General features: G+C 39.0%; 1 protein-coding gene across 1 annotated transcript in view; it reads left to right on the top strand.

The window, feature by feature from the left end:
• TPO (thyroid peroxidase) overlaps positions 1-16,210 on the top strand; it is a 64,911-nt gene that overhangs the window by 24,231 nt on the left and 24,470 nt on the right. The window contains exons 2-5 of the mRNA XM_087889276.1: positions 1,991-2,148; positions 5,378-5,510; positions 11,584-11,713; positions 14,769-14,975. Coding sequence (XP_087745402.1) covers positions 1,991-2,148; positions 5,378-5,510; positions 11,584-11,713; positions 14,769-14,975 — 628 coding nt within the window. The remainder of the gene's footprint in view (positions 1-1,990; positions 2,149-5,377; positions 5,511-11,583; positions 11,714-14,768; positions 14,976-16,210) is intronic.

The following is a 16,210-nucleotide window of genomic DNA, read 5'->3' as shown; positions in this document are numbered from 1 at the left end:
GCAAGTGAGATGGGCATATAAATTTAATGAATTATTTAGCGCAATTGCTTGATCTTCAAGAGACCTGATTAAGTACATTGTATAAACCCTGCTAGACAGCACAAGGAGCTGTAGAGGAAAGTGAGAAAAAGTTCATTTTCATTCCTTTAGAATGGCTGGAGCGATCCTATTTTAATCAACAAAATAAATGATGCTGATTAAACCCCATTGCTTGCACAAGAGATGAAATTGTGTATTCTGTACACCGTACAGGTAGTCCTCCACTAATGACCACAACCGAGCTCCAAATTTCTGTTGTTAAGTGAGACATTTGTTAAGTAAGTTTTTGCTCATTTTATGACCTTTCTTGCCACTGTTGTTAAATGAATCACTGCAGTTGATAAGTTAGTCATCCGGTTGTTAAGTGAATCTGGCTTTCCCATTGACTTTGTTTGTGAGAAGGTCGCACAAGATGATCACATGACCTGGGGATAGAGCAATGGTCATAAATATGAACCAGTTGCCAAGCATCTGAATTTTGATCACATGGCTGTGGGGATGCTGTAAAAAGCCGTAACTGTGAAAAACGGTCCTACGTTCCTTTTTTCAGTGCCGTTGTAACTTTGAATGGTCACTAAATGAACTGTTGTAAGTGGACAACTACCCATATACAACAATGTAGCATTCTGCTATTTTTTTTTCCCGTGGTCGAATTTGGATCGAAACTTCCATGTATCAGGGGATGGAATTAAAAAATACTTCCAACTATGTCCCAAATATTTTATTTTTAAATGCATATTATCCACAAGGTTTTCTTTTAAATTCTCCTTCCTTGTCATTTTTTTAAAAAATTCTTATATAGAAGTAAATTTCTGAAGGAAAATGGAGACCCCCAAACTAGATCAAATCATTGTGTTCTTTCTCTGATATAAAGAAACATAATAATAGAAGAGCAGCTGGGTGTTAGCCATTTGATACATCAAGTAGTTTGTTCTTATAGTAACTGAAAACGTGGTTTCGACTGGAGTTGATAAAATATTCTGCACACAAAATTTGTCCCTTTATACTTTGGTAAAAGATTGTTCAGATTTTTTTCCCCAGTCTCATACAAGTACTAAATAATGTACTTATGAGACAAAAGCAAAACTAAACTTCCCCCAAAAAAGATTATTCTGCAACCGCTTCTGCAGAAAATGTCTTTTTATATCTCATCCTCTCAGCTGATTGTTGTTGTTGCTGTTGTTGCTTTGTATCCCGATGAGGATACAAAAGAGCCATATGGCGCTCAAAGAAGTGGAAAAATCAATTTATATGCCCCAAAGAAGCAAATGATATTTCAGAAGGTCAGTAAGCATCGTGAATTATTCTACAATCATCAACGTTAAAAGTTATGAATGAAATAGAAAAAGTTTTGTGCCACATGTTGTAAGAGTTTTCTTTTCGTACAATATAGGCTCTGATTCAGATGGGTATGTGCCTGTGCGTTTTTAACTCCCTCACATTTCATGCCAAATGCTTCAATCTACCTTCATACAATTTTTCCACATGTAGTAATCTCGATCATCTCAACTTTTCCATCCTGGAAAAGTTTTTGAAAGTGATGCCAAAACTCATAGACAGAAGAGAAAGAAAATCAAATTTCAGCAAATAATCAGTAGGTAAATATTAGTGGAAGGGAAGGGTCCATTCCATTTGTTCTTGCAGACTATCCTTAATACCCAAAGGAGCAAGCCAAACATCAAATATTGGCATTAATGTTAAAAGCCAGCAGAAAATATATTCAATTTAAGTTTTAAGTTGCATGCTTAAAGCCATGCTGATGAACAGTAATCTAGTTCACAGAAATATAAATCATATAATGCCTCCCTTTCTATTGGACAAATGTGTTTGTTTAAGCATTTTTCCTGGCAATAATATAAGAGACTTCTATTTCTTGCTTTCCCAGTGCACATCTAAACCCAGTGTAATTAAAATGCTATTATTCTTTTTTTTATTATTATTTCTGTTGTAGTCTTCACCAAAGAAGTCAAACAGTGGCTTATGCACCGTTTCCTAACTACCCGGAAGAAGAAGCCGAGGTTTTATCTCGAGCAGCTGAAAAAATGGAAACTTCCACGCAAGACTTGAAAGGAAAACATCAGAAGCATAAACGCATGCTGTCTCCGAATGGTGAATAAATACATAAGGATAATACTGGGAATGGAACCCTGTGGTTGCTTGAGAGGGTTGTGTCTCTTAGATTAAAGCAGTACTATTTTATTTTTTTAAAAAAAACATTGCCATAGGTCAGACTTAAATTTATAGCAGAGCTTGAAGTCCCAGCTAAACACTTTAAATGTTTGATTTTTTTTTTTAAAAAAAAGAAAGAAAATGAAAGAGAGAAAAGAAAACTCTTATAAAACTGTATTTGGGCTTCGGGGGGGAAAAAAATCAAGTTTGCCAAATAACAGGGACTCATGAATCCTGTATGTAATGATGAACATAATTTATTTTTCAGGATATTTAAATAGTTGCTGTCTTTTTTTGCATACAGTTTATTAGAAATAAAGGGGTTGTACCATTTCTAGCCGTATATACAGACATTTCAGAAAGTAACAAGCATTTGAGTTTTTAAAAAATATTTTTCTTTATTTCTCTAAATGCCAAGGGACATTCATGCAAAATTAGCAATTGGTATTTAAGCTTTTTGTGCTTATATTATTTATTTGCATAGTTTAAACCATTCACTCCCTATACAGTGAGTCAACAGGCTATGAATGTGACAGCTGTGTCGGAAATGGCTAATCTCTTGATGTGTACATACAATTATGGCCAAGCAAGAAGAGGGAAAGACTACACTGTCCCTAAATTGTTATGCACTGGCATTCAGTATTGGATTACATTGTTAGAGGTTAATCAACCAGAGCTGTGATCTTGTATGGCTGCTCATTTCCCTTGGCCCACCTGTATAGATTGTAATTCTTAAGACCCCATCAATAGCTTGCATATACTACTATACTTTCTGTGACAAAGACAACCGTGTTCAAAAATAGCATTGACCCACTTAAGGACATCAAAGATAAAACAGAAGAGCATGCAAGAAAATGAGTAACTTCAGCAAGTAACTGAAGTGAATCAGAAGAAAGTTTGAGGGAATCCCTTGAAAAGTTTATTAGAGCCCATATTTCTACATCTGTGGTTTCCACAGCTAAGAAGAGCATATGTCAGATTTGTGGATATTTTAAAGTTACCATTAAATCATTACTACTAGTGATACAATAAGAAGTGAGGATATTTTTGCTAATCACATTGGAGAACAATATTTCACAAAATAGGCCTAAAATGTTTTTTTTACAGATAGAAATGGATAAAGTTTTTATATATTTCTCATGAAATCTATGCAGAAATTGCAATGGATCTGCAATATTTGATTTAAGTCTAGCATCCGCATCAATACTTTTGCAGAAAGCAATAGACCAAGTATTTTAAAACTGTCCAAGCCCCTTGAGCTATTTAGATGACAACACAATTATTGAAGAAAATTGCTAGGTGATTCTTCATAATCTCTAGGCAGCTTTGCAGAGATTAGCAGAACATGGTATTTGAGCATGGCACAACAAACACAAAATCTTTAAAACTAGTATAACGAACGGGAGTCATACCATAGATGCACAAGGCCTTCAGAAGTATGCAGAGAAAAATCACGTACTTGTGAATGACCCAAAATATGTCACGGCCATAATTCTTTTTAGTATGCATTAATTATTATGACCAATTCTTGACAATTTAACCATCAAGCTAATGTGTCAGTCCTTGAATAGATTATTACAACTGGGTAGGAGACGATAGTGGAGAAACATTGAGAAGAGATGTTATGATCTTCTTACAACTTGGGGGTTTCAGGAAAAAACATATTTGGAACACTTGCATGTTTTTCCTTATCAGGGAACCAGATCAGAGGTGCTATTCAGCAGGTTCTGACCAGTTCTGGAGAACCAGTAGCAGAAATTTTGAGTAGTTCGGAGAACTGGTAAATACCACCTCTGACTGGCCCTGTCTCCATCTATTCTCTGCCTCCCAAGTCCCAGCTGATCAAAAAGAAATGGGGATTTTGCATTAACCTTCCCCTGGAGTGGGGAGGGAATGGAGATTTTACAGTATCCTTCCCTTGCCATGTCCACCAAGCCACACCCACCAAGCCATGCCACGGCCACCAAGCCACACCCACAGAACTGGTAGTAAAAAAATTTGAATCCCACCACTGAACCAGATGAATACTGTCTTAACCAGTATCATTAATTCAGAGATACACTGGGATCTACAAGCGAATGTATCTAGTCATCAAGATTTCTGTACCTAATCCATTTTCTCTTTCATAAATCTGTTTATAGAAGACTTCTCTTCACAAGAATCAGGAATCTTTTTTTGTTATCAAGCGCTTCATGAGAAGCTTTCAAAGAAAATGGTGACATCATATATGATGCTTACCACCTTATAGCCCATATTAATCAGTGAAACTGGCATGTGATTCCTCACAACTAATATGGTCATCGTTATCTCATGTGTCCTGAGAGATTGCTTTCCCATAATGCTCTCTTATAGCTGTACAGAAGAACTAGGCAGAAGCAGACAGGAAACAGCTGTGTTTGGTTTCGGGAGTTAAGCAATTCAACAAATACTTGAACAGAAAGGATGTGTATATCCTGATAATCAAGCCCAACTGGCAATTTTCACTCCATAAAAAAGAATTTCTCTTATAGCAAATGCTCAAAATACATCATTGGGCTTGGTTCTTCGGATTCTACTAATATTAATCAGAATTCTAATGGATACACAGATATGCAGATGAGGACAGATTGTCTAATTTATCTCTACAGAAGAAACAACCTGGAATATCCAGTTCAGATGGAGACACTTTTTTTTTGAAATTGTTTTCTTTCCAGAGCTTGAAAAACTTCCTATCACATCTAAGATTATTTGAAGGGAAGCTAGGAGCGAGCCAACACTCTCTTAAGCCTAAGAAGCTGGAACATATGGCAAAAATCTCAGTTTGTGAACTGTTATCAGTCTCTTCATGAAGTTGACAATGTCTGTACTATTTGGAACTGTCCTACCGTTCAAGCCAAGCACTCACATTTTGAAAAGTTGGATATTTTAGAATAATAAAGATGAAGGCACTAGCTCAGAGCTTTGTTTGTGGCTTGGAATAGACTAATGACTTGTTTTCAAAATATCAGAACTGCCTACAGCACCTGCCTTGGGTGCAGTAGGGAGTTTTTTTTAAAAGTCATATAGACCTTGTAGGACCATGTCTTTGAAATTAAATCCTTAAACCAATCTATCATACTCTGTGATAAGGTTTGCTATTCGTAAAATATTATTGATCGGAAGAATCATGGCAATTTTTTAAAAATTCCAGATCAGTTACCTAGTGAAGTTTTCCTTGTGGTTTCCAATATTTCTGGATGTGTGCCTGAAATGCTACCATCTAAGTGTCAAAACAACTCTGCAACCAATAAGTATAGAAGCATTACTGGAGCCTGCAACAACAGGTAAATCTTAGTATCCACATCTACATTTCTAATTTAAAGTAAACTCTAGCCTACTAAATTAGTGTTTATTTTAAGTCTCACTTCAGAGTTTAGCATAGCGACAAATGAGGAATTTGCTGAAGTCAAAGAGAAATGGACGGTGGACTTTGGCATTTCACCAGGCTCATTCCCATTTGGATGCAGAATATTAAATTATGGTTTAGTATGATGTACAAACTGGATCATGGTCTATTTTGCTTTGTTTTTTCCCTGCAACTGTTGAGGTTCGGTTCATTTGACAATGCACGAACACAGATGTGATTTCCTGTAAAGATTGAAGCCTTGGCAGTGAAATAATGGGCATTTTGCGGATCCAGAAGACATGAGTCTCCATGCTTAGATACAGCTACATTTAAACCCTGGACTATTTGTAGGTTGTCAGTTTACTATAGCTGCATTATACAATCATATGGAGGAATTTAGCATATAAATCATATTTATGTTGAGGTACAAATTTATTTTAAGTCTATGAACAAAAGGTCTTTTATGCATAGATCGCCACTTGGCAGACTGTGGACTGTATCACTGGTTTTTACTGCCTTCACTTGAGAGATTTTAAATGAATACAGGACTTTTACGCGCAGTAGCAGAACTATCTGGCCCACAGTGCTTTCAAGTGATCTATCTAATCATTTTTTTAAAAAAAAAATTATTTACACACTTCTTCTTCCCCAGAAATCTATTGGAAAGCTTCTTCTCCCAGAAACAGTCAGTTGTCTGCTAAAATATTAAAGCAATCAAGAAGAAAATAACTGGCTATGCTGTTAAATTAACATATGATTATTTTTAATTGAGTGAAATAACACTATATGCCGATCTTTATGCCATTTCAATAAAGACAAATCAACTGTAACTAATCTGAATGCTTTATTAAGGCATATGTCAACCTTCAAGTGTGAATTATCACAGTTAATTAAATGTATTACTGTCTCACGCTGCTTTGCAAATTGAGCCCTTTGGTATACTGAAGATCAATCAAGTATTAATAAAATAATTATTCTCTACCGAGTGTCCACTCAGAAAAAAAATATATCCTTGTATGAATAACAGTCTTCAGATTTGCTTTTTTCTCCCCAATTTCCTCTCTTGGAGATTCAGATTATAGACAATTTAAAATGAGTACCTAGTACTTTTAAAATGAGTATTAGGACTTGTTTGCTTTCCAATTGTTATTCTTTTTTATTATATCCTGTTTCTTCTTTGGAGACCCAGATTCATCTATTTATATTCTGAAACCATCACCCCATTTTCCCTGCACCCCCATCCCCTTCAGCTCTGCCTGCATGGCAAACATCAGTGCTCCTTCATGGTCTCATCTGAAGTTACTACAGGAAAATAAAAACATAATTGAAAGGCCCTCCCAAAGCAGGATATGATCAAGAAGTAAGGATTACATAGATTTTGATGAGATGTTTAATGCAAGATTTCACAATGAAGTATTGAAAGTTAGAACTGCCATCAATATCTCCAGCCCTCTTTTGTTAGAGAGTTCATCAAAGTGGAGTGGGTTTGAATCTTTTGAATCTTTTCCTTTTGTGCTTTTTTAGTCTGGACTGAGCTGCCATTTATGAGATAGTTTATGAGATAGATTAGATCACTGATGGTTAACCTTTTTGGCACCAAGTGCCAAAACGAGTGCACATGCATGCTGGAGCGTCGGAACCAGTGGTGGGTTTCAAATCTTTTTACTATCGGTTCTGTGGGCGTGGCTTGGTGGGCATGGCAGGGGAAGGATACTGTAAAATCTCCATTCCCTCCCCAATCCAGGGGAAGGATACTGTAAAATCTCCATTCCCTCCCCAATCCAGGGGAAGGTTACTGCAAAATCCCCATTTCCTCTCGATCAGCTGGGACTCGGGAGGCAGAGAATAGATGGGGGTGGGGCCAGTCAGAATTTTTACTACCGGTTCTCCGAACTACTCAAAATTTCCGCTACCGGTTCTCCAGAACTGGTCAGAACCTGCTGAAACCCATCTCTGGCCAGAACCCAGAAGAGAGCAGCTGGCCGCCGCGCGCAAGTTCTATTCTCTTCTGGGTTCCGGGGCTCCGATGCACTCCAGTTTCGGCACTCGGTGTGAAGACCAGCTGAACCTGGAAGAGCAGCTGGCCAGCACACATGTGCCCAAGGAGAGGGTTCGGTGTGCCACCTCTGGCACATGTGCCATAGGTTCGCCATCACGGGATTAGATGGATGATAGATAGATAGATAGATAGATAGATAGATAGATAGATAGATAGATGATAGATAGACTGACTGACAGACAGAGAGACAGACACTAATGAACTCCTCTGTTATGTGTGAATTGTTCTTGTCTAGCATTCTTCTTGATTCTTTCTTGTCATCCTCCACAGTCACTCTCAATAATGGCTATGATGAGAATAATCAAGAAAAACAGATGAACATGAAGGGAGAGAACAGAGAACAGAGAATTGTCATGATGACAATAGGGACCATTTTGAAGCCATATCAGTCATGTGCTCTTTGCAGGAACTCATCTTAAAATATCTCAGACAGTTGGCAGTCTAGCTGTCACTTCAATACATCCAGTGAAGGGATGCCATTGCCTCTCTGAATAATTGGTTCTACTATTCTTATTGTTGGAAGGTGTTTTTTTTTCTAAAGTTGAATGGTAGTCTGCCTTCCTGTAATTGAAATCCATTATTCTGTGTTTCCGCATTCTGGAACAGGTCCTGATATGGGACTCCCTTTCAGGTATTTAAAGAGGGTTATCATAGCTGTCCCAATCTTTTCTCAAGATTAAACATACCCAGCTCCTCAAGGCTTTGTTTATAGGGTTCAATTTCTAGTTCTCTGATGCCTTTCTTGGAGGCTTTTCAATTTCCCTGAACTTTCTGGTGTCCATAACTGAGCACCAAACTTGAGCTAATTTACAACCATTTGTTTAGTGACTGTTCAATGTTGCAACTGCACTGGGGAAATAAAAAAAGACCTATAATCAATCCTCACATTTCTGCCACTGTAACATCTCCATGGTTATGAGATCAAAATTTGGGCACTGGGCAACCAGCATGTATTTGTAGTGGTTGCATGTAATCGCCATTTGCAATGTTTCCAGATGACAAGCAAACGATGGCATGATACACTTAACAGCTCCAGTGATTTCCTTAACAACCAGAGCAAACAAAAAAGTCAACAAATCAGGCTCAACTCACTTAACAACCACCTTGCTTAGCAATAGAAATTCTGGTCTCAATTGTGGTCATAAGTCGAGGACTACCTGTAAAGAACTTTACAGAAATCCCTCTTAAAATGCATTGTGTTACTTGGAATAAAACATCGTTCTGTCTTGAACATTGTTTCTGTTTTCAGTGGCATTAGTCATCCTACCCATTGTGGTATCATTGGCAAGCTACGGCCATTTCTGAATAATTAATAAAATATTAAGAATAGAGCAGTGCCCCCCCCCCCCAACCTTTTGGGCACCAGGGACTGGTTCTGTGGAGAGAGGTTTTTCCGCCGACCAAAGCGGGTGTGGTTTCATGTGCTGCCTGATCCTGCAGATGGGGTTTCGCTTGTTTCTGTGGCCTGGTTTCTGGCATGCCGTGGCCCAGTGCTGGTCCATGGACCCGGGATTGGGAACCCCTGGAATAAAGAGCTGATTCTTGGAGCATCCCGCTTTATACCTCTTTCCTATTTGATAAGGAACTGATGAGCTCTCTTTGAATGCAGTTTTCAGGCCAGCCATATGTCCACTTAATTTTGATGCCACCCAGCCTATACTTTCATTAGCCTACCGATCGTTGTAGCAAGAGACTTACAAATGCTTTGCCAAAATCAAGCTGCACTATACCTAGATCAATTCCATAATCTAATAAAGCAGTTACCTTTAAAAAAAAAAAAGAGTTAAGATGAGTCTGGAAAGATTGTCTCTTTGCAGATCCATGTTTGTTTAAGTCTAATCATCCCATTCTTTTTAAGCTGCTTCTCTTTATGATCTATTCTAGAATCCCTCTAGAAGTGAAAGTCAGACTGACTAGCCTCTAGTTTACTTCCTTGTTCCCCATTGGCTCTCCTCCAGTCATCTGACACTTTGGTTCTTCAGGATCAATCCATCTATCTATCTATCTATCTATCTATCTATCTATCTATCTATCTATCTATCTGTCATCTATCTATCTATCTATCTATCTATCTATCTATCTATCTATCTATCTATCTATCAGTACTGGGTTCCACTTACCTTTGCTTACCAGTAAGGAATCGGGAGCACGCATGTGCGCTTGCTTCGCTCACGTGTGGCACTTCTGCGTATGTGCAGAACCTCCTGCACATATGCAGAGCGTCTGTGATGATGTCTGGGTGGGTGGGCGGAACCTCCTACCATTGCTGGTTTGCCTGAACTAGGGCGAACTGGTAGAAACCTACCACTGCTATCTATTATCATCTATCTATCTATCTATTGTCATCTCTCTCTCTCTCTCTCTCTCTCTCTCTCTCTCTCTCTCTCTCTCTCTCTCTCTCTCCCTCCCTCCCTCCCTCTCTCTCTCTCTCTCTCTCTCTCTCTCTCTCTTTCTCTCAAAGAGGATTCAGGAAGGCCATCTAGTTAGTTTTTCTAAAAATATTCAATTCATCTAATCTTGAAGTATGAATTCACCTGTTCTTCCTAACTTCCAGAGGAACCAGTAATTCTTTACTAAAGAATGAACCACACAATATCTTAAGTAAATCTGCCCCTACTTTGCCACTTACCTGTTAGCATTTTATCACCTTCCCTGGGCAGTTGATATATTGATTCTTTTTCTTCGGAATTTCATTTGAACACATCTTTAAAAGCCCCTTTTGTTTTTATTAGCATCCTTTTTTCTAATGTCAGCACATTCTGGGCTCTCATTTTCCTCCTGTTCTTCAGTTCAGGATTACTTGTCTCTTTGCCCTTTGTGGCCTGACCTTCTTTCCATTTCTCTCTCCCTCTCCCCCCCCTCTCTCTGCGTTTTCAACTCTTCATTAAATTTTATGGGCAATCATGCTGGCTTTTTCTTTGATTCCTCCTGATTAAAATTATATGCAATTGTGCTTTTATCACCTCATGCTTTAAGACTTCCCTCCGTGTGAGGGCCCATTGCTTCTTCCTTCCATTTAGCATCACTTTGGGTGTTTTAACATCTGTTTTGGGACGTCCAGGATACATTTGGCTACATTTGGCTTTCTTTCCCTTAAAATTAAATATTCCAGCATTATCTGGTCATTTTCTCCAATGTTCTGATTCTTTTCTCTCCCACTGGCAAGATGTACAGGCATAAGTAGAGTGGCTTGGCTGTAATAAAACAATAAATTCAGGTAGGGCCCCACTTAACAATCATTTGTTACGACATGACTAAATGAGTGATAGTTATGCCTGTTGCTGCAGTGCTTCTGGGGTCACATGATCAAAATTTGAGTGCTTGTCAAGCTCCCCACATTTACAATCACAGGGTGATCTTCAACTTTCCCCAATCTGCCCTGTGCTCTGCCACTTATGTTGCCCCGGGGGCCTTCTCCATCTTCTTCCTCCCACTGCTGATGAGATATGCCCAGCCTGGCCCTTCACAAGGCAGCTACTGGCCATGCAAGGATTGGAGACTCTTGCAAGACTATGGAACACCTTGTGCAATTTGATTGGCTTGCTCCAGTCAGCAGCAGCCACTAACTGCACTCACTCTGGGCTGCAGCAGCTCCCATAGCAACCACTTACCTGCCCACCAGCCTGCTTGCAAACCTCCAGGACTCGTGACTTCCCGCCAGCTTCCCCACTGATTTTGCTTCCTGGAACCTGGTAGGAAATTACCAGGGGGACCTTGCCTAATGACCCGTGATTCTCACTTAACATTGGCAAAGAGAACTGCTGAGATTGTCATCACTCAGCGATGCAATCACATGACATCACTTTACACCTTAGTGATGGAAATTCCAATTGCTGTCATTAACTGAGGACTGTTTGTAAGAATAGAAAGGAAATTACACATGAAATAGACTGTCATAATAAATAATTGTAACGATATAAATTATTTTAATTTAATTATTTTAATTACATAGGGAACATCCTACTTGGGGAGCTTCCAACACTGCTCTAGCTAGATGGCTTCCTCCAGTTTATGAAGATGAACTAAGTCAGCCCAGAGGATGGAATCTCGGTTTCTTACATAATGGATTTCCATTGCCTTCGGTCAGTACAGGACGAAATCATTTTTCAAAATAAAGTTGCTTAGTAGGCATCTTTACTTTGCTGAAACATAAGCTTCCAGGCAAGAAAAAAAAAAAATAAGGAAACGCGTTGAGAAGTAACTTTCTATAATTCAACAACATTCAATCCAACAAACATAGTCAAACAGCAGCTATTAACAGTAATCAAACTCAGCCTAAAAGAGACAAAGCAGTTCCAAAGGTAATGAAGAGCAGAAAAGTCTTCATGAGGATGATATGTACCATATACCAACATAAAAAGTTCAAGAAACGGAGTTTAGGTACTACAACAGTCGTACCTTGGTACTCACCATTAATTGGTTTCTGGAGGTGCGATGAGTACCTAAAAACGATGAGCACCAAACAATTTTTTCCCATAAGGAATAATATAGTGAGTCACAAGGCAGCCGACACTGACAAATTCCAATTTGTGCATCAAGTACCAAACAAATGATGAGTACTGGGACAAAATGTTCATGTCAAAATGTATTGAGTACCAAATCCGATGAGTTTCAAAACAGTTGAGTACCAAAGTGCCATTGTACATCTTTCATTTTTGTCACTCTCTTCATGTTCAGTTGCAGAGTGAAAACCCTGACATTGTTTAGGATATGGAAAGACAAGTTGATTCTTTCAGTTTGATGAGCCCTATGCTGGGGGCAACTTTGTGTACTGTCTTCTAATCCGTAGATTATAGGATTATAGGGATGAGTTTCAGCCTTCTGTATGTTGGCAAATTAAAATTCCTAGCAGTCCTCATATTTTTCCACACTGCTGAGATGTTGCCCTCATCAATATCTGGAGAGACACAGATTGAATGATAGAAGATGTGCTGCATGAGGTAAGGGTTAGGAAGCTCACAAAGAAAAGATTCTAGATGGTGCTTCCCTTCCTTTCTAGCCAAGATTCCATTGACAGGGGAAATGCTGATATGGAATTATTCATTCATGAACATTAGATATATGGAAAATTGTGGCCTTGTTTCTAATGAATGGAAAAAAGGAGATATGATTAGGGACTGGATAGATGTATTCGATTTTATACCTTTGTGAACATATTAGAATAAGAGTTGTTCCCCTCCAATCTGTGAACACTGCTACTTCCACACGTTGCATGTAGAAAATGCAAATTGTAGAAAGGAGGTCTATACATACTGTATAACATCGGGACCAATACTAGAACAAAAAAAACATGGTGCTTGCTCATTGCACTGCTAGAGCATACAAACTGAAAAGATAAAGATTTCCCCTGTCCAGTCATGTTTGACTGTAGGGGGAAGTGTTCATCTCTGTTTTTTAGCCAAGGAAGCCAGCATTGTCTGAAGATGTTTTTGTGGTCACATGGCCAGCATGACTATATGCGAGGTGCACAGAATGCTGTTATCTTCCCATTGGTGGTACCTATTTATCTACTTGCATTTGCATGATATCGAACTGCTAGGTTGGAAAGAGTTGGGGCAGGAATGGGAGCTCACCCTGTTCATGCAGTTCTTGGATCTCTCTGGTCGATAAGCCCAGTATCTTAACCATTAACAATATCCTATACATAATGGGCCAATCTTTCATTGCATCACAGGCAAGACAACCTCTGTATTTCTGTCTGGGAAAGAGACTCTGGACCTGCATGAATACCATCTAAAAGACAAATATCTGATTGCCTGACTGCTTCTAGGCTCTCATCCAGGTGCCAGAAAGCAACCCTTCCCCTCAGAAGCTGTGCTTTTCAGTTTCTTTCCCATCTTCTTTTTTTGGTGGATAGAAGTACTCTCATTATATGATTGAGGATGCTATGTAAGACCCCTTAGAGCAAGGGTGAAATGCTCCTGAATCGGACCGGATTGCCCAGTCCAGTAGCAATCTTGGCTGGTGGTTTGGCAATCTGGTAGCAATGGCGGAGTGAAGCTCCACCCACCCACCCGGGTGTCATTACTTCCTGGTTTTAACCAGGAAGTAATGTGCTTTTTACACATTAAACAGGAAGTAATGTGTGTTTTGCGCATGCGCAGAAGGTTTGTGTGCGCATGGGACATGTGTGGTGCGTGCACTTCTGAACTGGTAAGGAAGGTAAGTAGATTTTACCCCTGCCTTAGAGTGTAATTGTATCTGAACATAAGTCTCATTGAACTAAATGGAGGTCACCTCTGAGTAGCCATATATAGGAGCACAGTTAGTAGTTACCAAATAATCAAGTTATGTGAGTCTCCCTCAAGATACTAAGCCTTGTATCTTATAGTATGTTGTGGCCCGTACATGGCCTGTGCGGCTGGTGGCTGATTCGGACAGCGAGGAGGCTGGGATGGTGCTGCGCCAGCAGCCTATGCAGCTGGCACTCGAGTCGGACAATGAGGCTGGAGAAGATGTGGTGCCAGAGGTGAGAATTCAGCCAGGGCTTTCAGAACCTCCAGAAGCTCCCTTAAGTGAAGAGGATGAAGAGGAGGAGCCTCTTCTTGATGCACAGGCATGCAGAGCTGCCAAAAGGCAGGAGTGGCTCCTCAGGAGGAGGTCTCCTCAAGAGTAAAGCTTGGGGGTAATTGCCCACTCCCTTAGCTATTTAAGGAGGAACGCCAACTGAAGCAATTTGCAGGGAACAACACTCTCCTCACTCTCCTTTGTGCCTTGATCTTAGTTCTCTGCAAATTGCTTCTGGGCTTTCTGCCACTCATAGTAAGATTAAGATTATTTATTCTTTGGATTCTTGTAGGCTGTTAAGGAAGTTAATTAACAGCCTTTGTTTGAAAAAAAAATACTGTTTAATTTAGTAAACTAAGGTTTGTACAGACTTTGTGTGCGCTGCGTTCTTTGGGGTCTGTAGCTGGGGCAGAACATAGTATCCCTAAGATACTAAAGGATGGATAACGTGCTGGTAAATATGTAATTCAACCTTCTGTGATGTCCAACTCCTACACCTGCATTTAAGTGCCACTCCAAAACATAAAGAAAAAAGCCAACAATTTGGGGGTGGAGGCTTTTTCAGGGATGGGATAACATTAGGGGAAAAAAAGTACTAACATGGTGATTTGTTAACTCATTGTCCTCCAGGTACGTGAAGTGACGAGAAAAATTATTGAGGCGTCTAATGAGGCTGTCACTGAAGATGAGTTATATTCTGATCTGATCACTGTATGGGGCCAATATATAGACCATGACCTTGCCTTTACTCCCCAAAGTGAAAACCGACCTTCCTTCCAGGGAGCCATCAATTGCCAACTGACCTGTGCAAACCAAAATCCATGCTTCCCAATACAGGTACAGTTTTAAAATTTTTTATTTATTTTTAAATACTTTTTTAAAAAGAGTCCCATTCACAGATGTGCATCTGGATGTGACCAAATGATCTGTCATTGCATTTTTTTACACATGTGTGCTTGTATCTACTTAAACTACTTCACTCTTGAAGGGCTTCAAGTGGTGTCCTTTGAAGCCTATCAGTGCAAGCAGATGTATTTGACGTATGAAATTCCAGTGGTGAGCATATTCAGAAGTCTCGCCATCCTGCGCAGCATGGTTATTAAAAACAAGGGAGTCCTTTGAGGAAATATCAATCCTTCTTCAGGGACCTACCAGCTATAATGAAAATCCAGCCAACCTGTAATGAAAATTGTCCCTCTGGGTTTGAGGATATGTTTTACATTCAAGAAATCCATCCGAGATATCTCCATTTTGCTTTAATCTAATGGGAACAGATGTTATCCTATGAAGGACACAGACAGGATTTGGTTATTTGGTTAGATATCTTGACTTTGTATTAGGTAATTGAGGGGTAGATTCATTTATTCCACAACATCCATAGGAGACATAATAGGTGCTTTATAGCAATTTGTTCCATTCTTTTATGTCTTGTCAAACTGACAAGCCATTACAACCCTTTGGCTGTATTCAAATATTTTAATTTGATTAACCATGGCTTATTAAACAAGACATCGTTGGCTGAGTTCACAGAATAAACTAAGCCATAAAGTAGTAACATGCTGAGTCAAAGTTAAACAACTACACATTTTGGTTTCCGTGAAGTAAACTGTGTTCATTTACTCCACCCAAAACATGAACACATATACAGTATGTATATACATATATACATACATACATATGTATATACTTATACATGTTTACTTCACCCTAAACATGAACACATATACAGTTAAAAAGTATGCAACGTTGAAATAAAAATATCCCAAGTTTAAATGCTAATACAGATTCCAAGCTTTTTGCCAGTCTAATTAACCCAATGGTCAAGAATACTATTATGGGTGGGGGGGAAAGTGAAAATATAATAAATAATAAATAAATATAAATGAAGGCTCAGGTGAGTTCCTCACCTCTTATGCAATTGGTCCCTAAATTTTTGTTCTATCAATCTCCATTTAATATATTATTTCTTTGAAGATTAAGAATAAGAAAAGTACCTCAGAAGAATGAATTTCTTCCGTCAAAACAGAAGAATCCTCTTGAGTGTGATAATTATAATTCTGAGATAGATTTTA

This window comes from Pantherophis guttatus, chromosome 1 (genome assembly GCF_059756535.1).
Source record: "Pantherophis guttatus breed Tessera chromosome 1, ASM5975653v1, whole genome shotgun sequence".
Classification (NCBI taxonomy): Eukaryota; Metazoa; Chordata; class Lepidosauria; order Squamata; family Colubridae; genus Pantherophis; species Pantherophis guttatus.
This window is presented reverse-complemented; position numbering and strand designations above follow the sequence as displayed.